At 34.4% G+C, this 1,705-nt stretch overlaps 1 protein-coding gene across 1 annotated transcript; it reads right to left on the minus strand.

Annotated features, from left to right (window-relative positions):
* Positions 1 to 499: 499 nt before the first annotated feature.
* On the minus strand, positions 500 to 1,358 carry LOC106095235 (uncharacterized). Its single transcript, XM_013262476.2, has 2 exons — positions 1,088 to 1,358; positions 500 to 1,018 (listed from the first exon to the last, which is right to left on the minus strand). The coding sequence occupies exons 1-2, from the start codon at positions 1,261 to 1,263 to the stop codon at positions 553 to 555; spliced, it is 642 nt and encodes a 213-aa protein (XP_013117930.2). The 5' UTR covers positions 1,264 to 1,358; the 3' UTR covers positions 500 to 552.
* Between the last annotated feature and the right edge of the window lie 347 nt (positions 1,359 to 1,705).

The following is a 1,705-nucleotide window of genomic DNA, read 5'->3' on the forward strand; positions in this document are numbered from 1 at the left end:
CGATCATTTTTAAGCTAAGACCGCGACAGACCAAAAGAAATTTCCTTAGATACCAAGGCATTGTTTCCATCGTAACCCACCTAAATAACAAGTATGGCTACTATCGTGTGATGCTTTTATTTGACTGCATTCTCTGAGCAAACAAATTGCATTGGGACCACATCCACATTTCCATTACTAACAATGCCGTGCTTACATGGTTTACTCCTTAAGTTCAATTCAGATTTGATACTGCCTTATAGGACATAGATGCCCCGCGCATCAGCCGGAACCTTAAAAACACAAATGCATTGCCTACATCTAAAGTTAAAAATGTTTGGGGCTTTTGGGGCCCATAAGAACTATTCACTTTTTACAACATCTTGATTTCAGCTCATCAAGTCCCTGAAGAATAGTTTACATTTCATAATATCATATTCACCATAACAAAAGAGACCCATGCATTGCAAATATAGATCCATATTGAGTGATAACCTCGTTCAAAAAAACAAAACTAAAATACTTGCTTGCTTTCTTTAAAAAAATTTATTAACAAACTCTTTCGATAATGCCTCACCCGGACAACTCCTTCAAAAGATTCGCTAAATTATGGGCACTAAGTAAGATTTTTTCTAAATGTTTAAATTTATCCTGACCTTGTTGCAATTTTTTGTTGATATCCTCCAAAATCTTCAAAGGATCCTTAATTAATGCAGCTTGCCTTTGATCGAAATGCTCCAAATCTGTCAACTGATTTTCGAGATTGGCAATCTTTACAGTGATCTCTGCCAACATTTTCTCCATGACTTGTTGGAGATATGCTTGTGGGAAATTCATGATTTTTTCTTTAATTTCTGCCATTTTATTAAGGCTATGGTCCTGCTCTTCATGAATCACCTTCAATTTGGCTAGAATGCTGTCTTCGAAATCATTGCATTGCAGCAAAGTGTCATTGATATGTAATGACAACTGTTCACAAACTACGTCATTGGATTTTGTTTGCTGCAACTCCAGCAAAACAACAGTTTGCCTTTCAGTGCTAAAATAAGGATATTTATTAGGGAAATAGTTCAGAATAACCGTTTAAAACTACTTTAGTTACACATACTATATGTCCAATAACTCCACAAAATTGTTGGCAGTGTTAATGTCCTTCTTTAAATAACCGACATCTTCGGAGACTTGATTTATAACTTTACACCCATTCTCATCAGTTGTTTCTGAATTGGCTAGCCCACAAAGTGTTATTATTAAAATCGAAATACTTCCTTTCATGTTCTTCATTTTCGGCTTTCGCCTAACACTTTTCAAAATGATCTTCGTTTAAATCAATTTCCAAAAAGCAACTGATGCCTTTATATTTTCACAGATTCGCTTTTAAATCACAAACGTTTACTGATAAGCATTTTAGTTCCTTGTTAATTTTTATTTATACTCAGAAATCAAAACAAAACACTTCACAAAGTCCGGATGGTATTTATGGTTCAACTATTCATTGGTTACATCTTGGATCGAAATATAGTAAAGAGTGATTTGTTAGCTATGTTCTTTTTGGCAACACTGGTTTAAACATCTCACACACGATTCGTGTTTTAATTCACTGTCAAACATCTTCAGTTCTAACTATAATTAAACAACGAATCGTACCATCTTACAAACGAACAACGATTTCAAATTGTTGAATTTTGTTATCAAAACGCTCTGTTAAGAAAATTCATCGCGCGTT

Source organism: Stomoxys calcitrans, chromosome 1 (genome assembly GCF_963082655.1).
Source record: "Stomoxys calcitrans chromosome 1, idStoCalc2.1, whole genome shotgun sequence".
Classification (NCBI taxonomy): Eukaryota; Metazoa; Arthropoda; class Insecta; order Diptera; family Muscidae; genus Stomoxys; species Stomoxys calcitrans.